The 230-nt window shown below is 52.2% G+C and overlaps 1 protein-coding gene across 1 annotated transcript in view; it reads right to left on the bottom strand.

The window, feature by feature from the left end:
- LOC119594897 (chymotrypsin BI-like) overlaps positions 1-230 on the bottom strand; it is a 10,826-nt gene that overhangs the window by 6,014 nt on the left and 4,582 nt on the right. The window contains exon 8 of the mRNA XM_037943970.1: positions 4-69. Coding sequence (XP_037799898.1) covers positions 4-69 — 66 coding nt within the window. The remainder of the gene's footprint in view (positions 1-3; positions 70-230) is intronic.

Here is a 230-nt window from a genome sequence, read left to right as displayed (position 1 = left end):
GGCGTTGGACCCGAAGGAGGTGATGCCGTAGGTGATCCCGCCGTAGTTCAGAGGGCCGCCAGAGTCACCCTGGTGGAGTGGCAGAAGGCGAAAGGGGAGTGTCAGTATCTCGTGCGAGTGATATGCGGTTTTCTGTTTGTGAATCTGGTATGTTTATAAGTCTGGCTCGTTTGTAAGTCGGGCTTGTTTATGAACCTCGGTAAGAGAGATTGTTGAAGAGAGGTTGTTGG

The sequence above is a fragment of the Penaeus monodon genome, chromosome 34 (genome assembly GCF_015228065.2).
Source record: "Penaeus monodon isolate SGIC_2016 chromosome 34, NSTDA_Pmon_1, whole genome shotgun sequence".
Classification (NCBI taxonomy): Eukaryota; Metazoa; Arthropoda; class Malacostraca; order Decapoda; family Penaeidae; genus Penaeus; species Penaeus monodon.
Note: the sequence above shows the minus strand (reverse complement) of the source record. Positions and strands in the feature narration are given on the sequence as shown.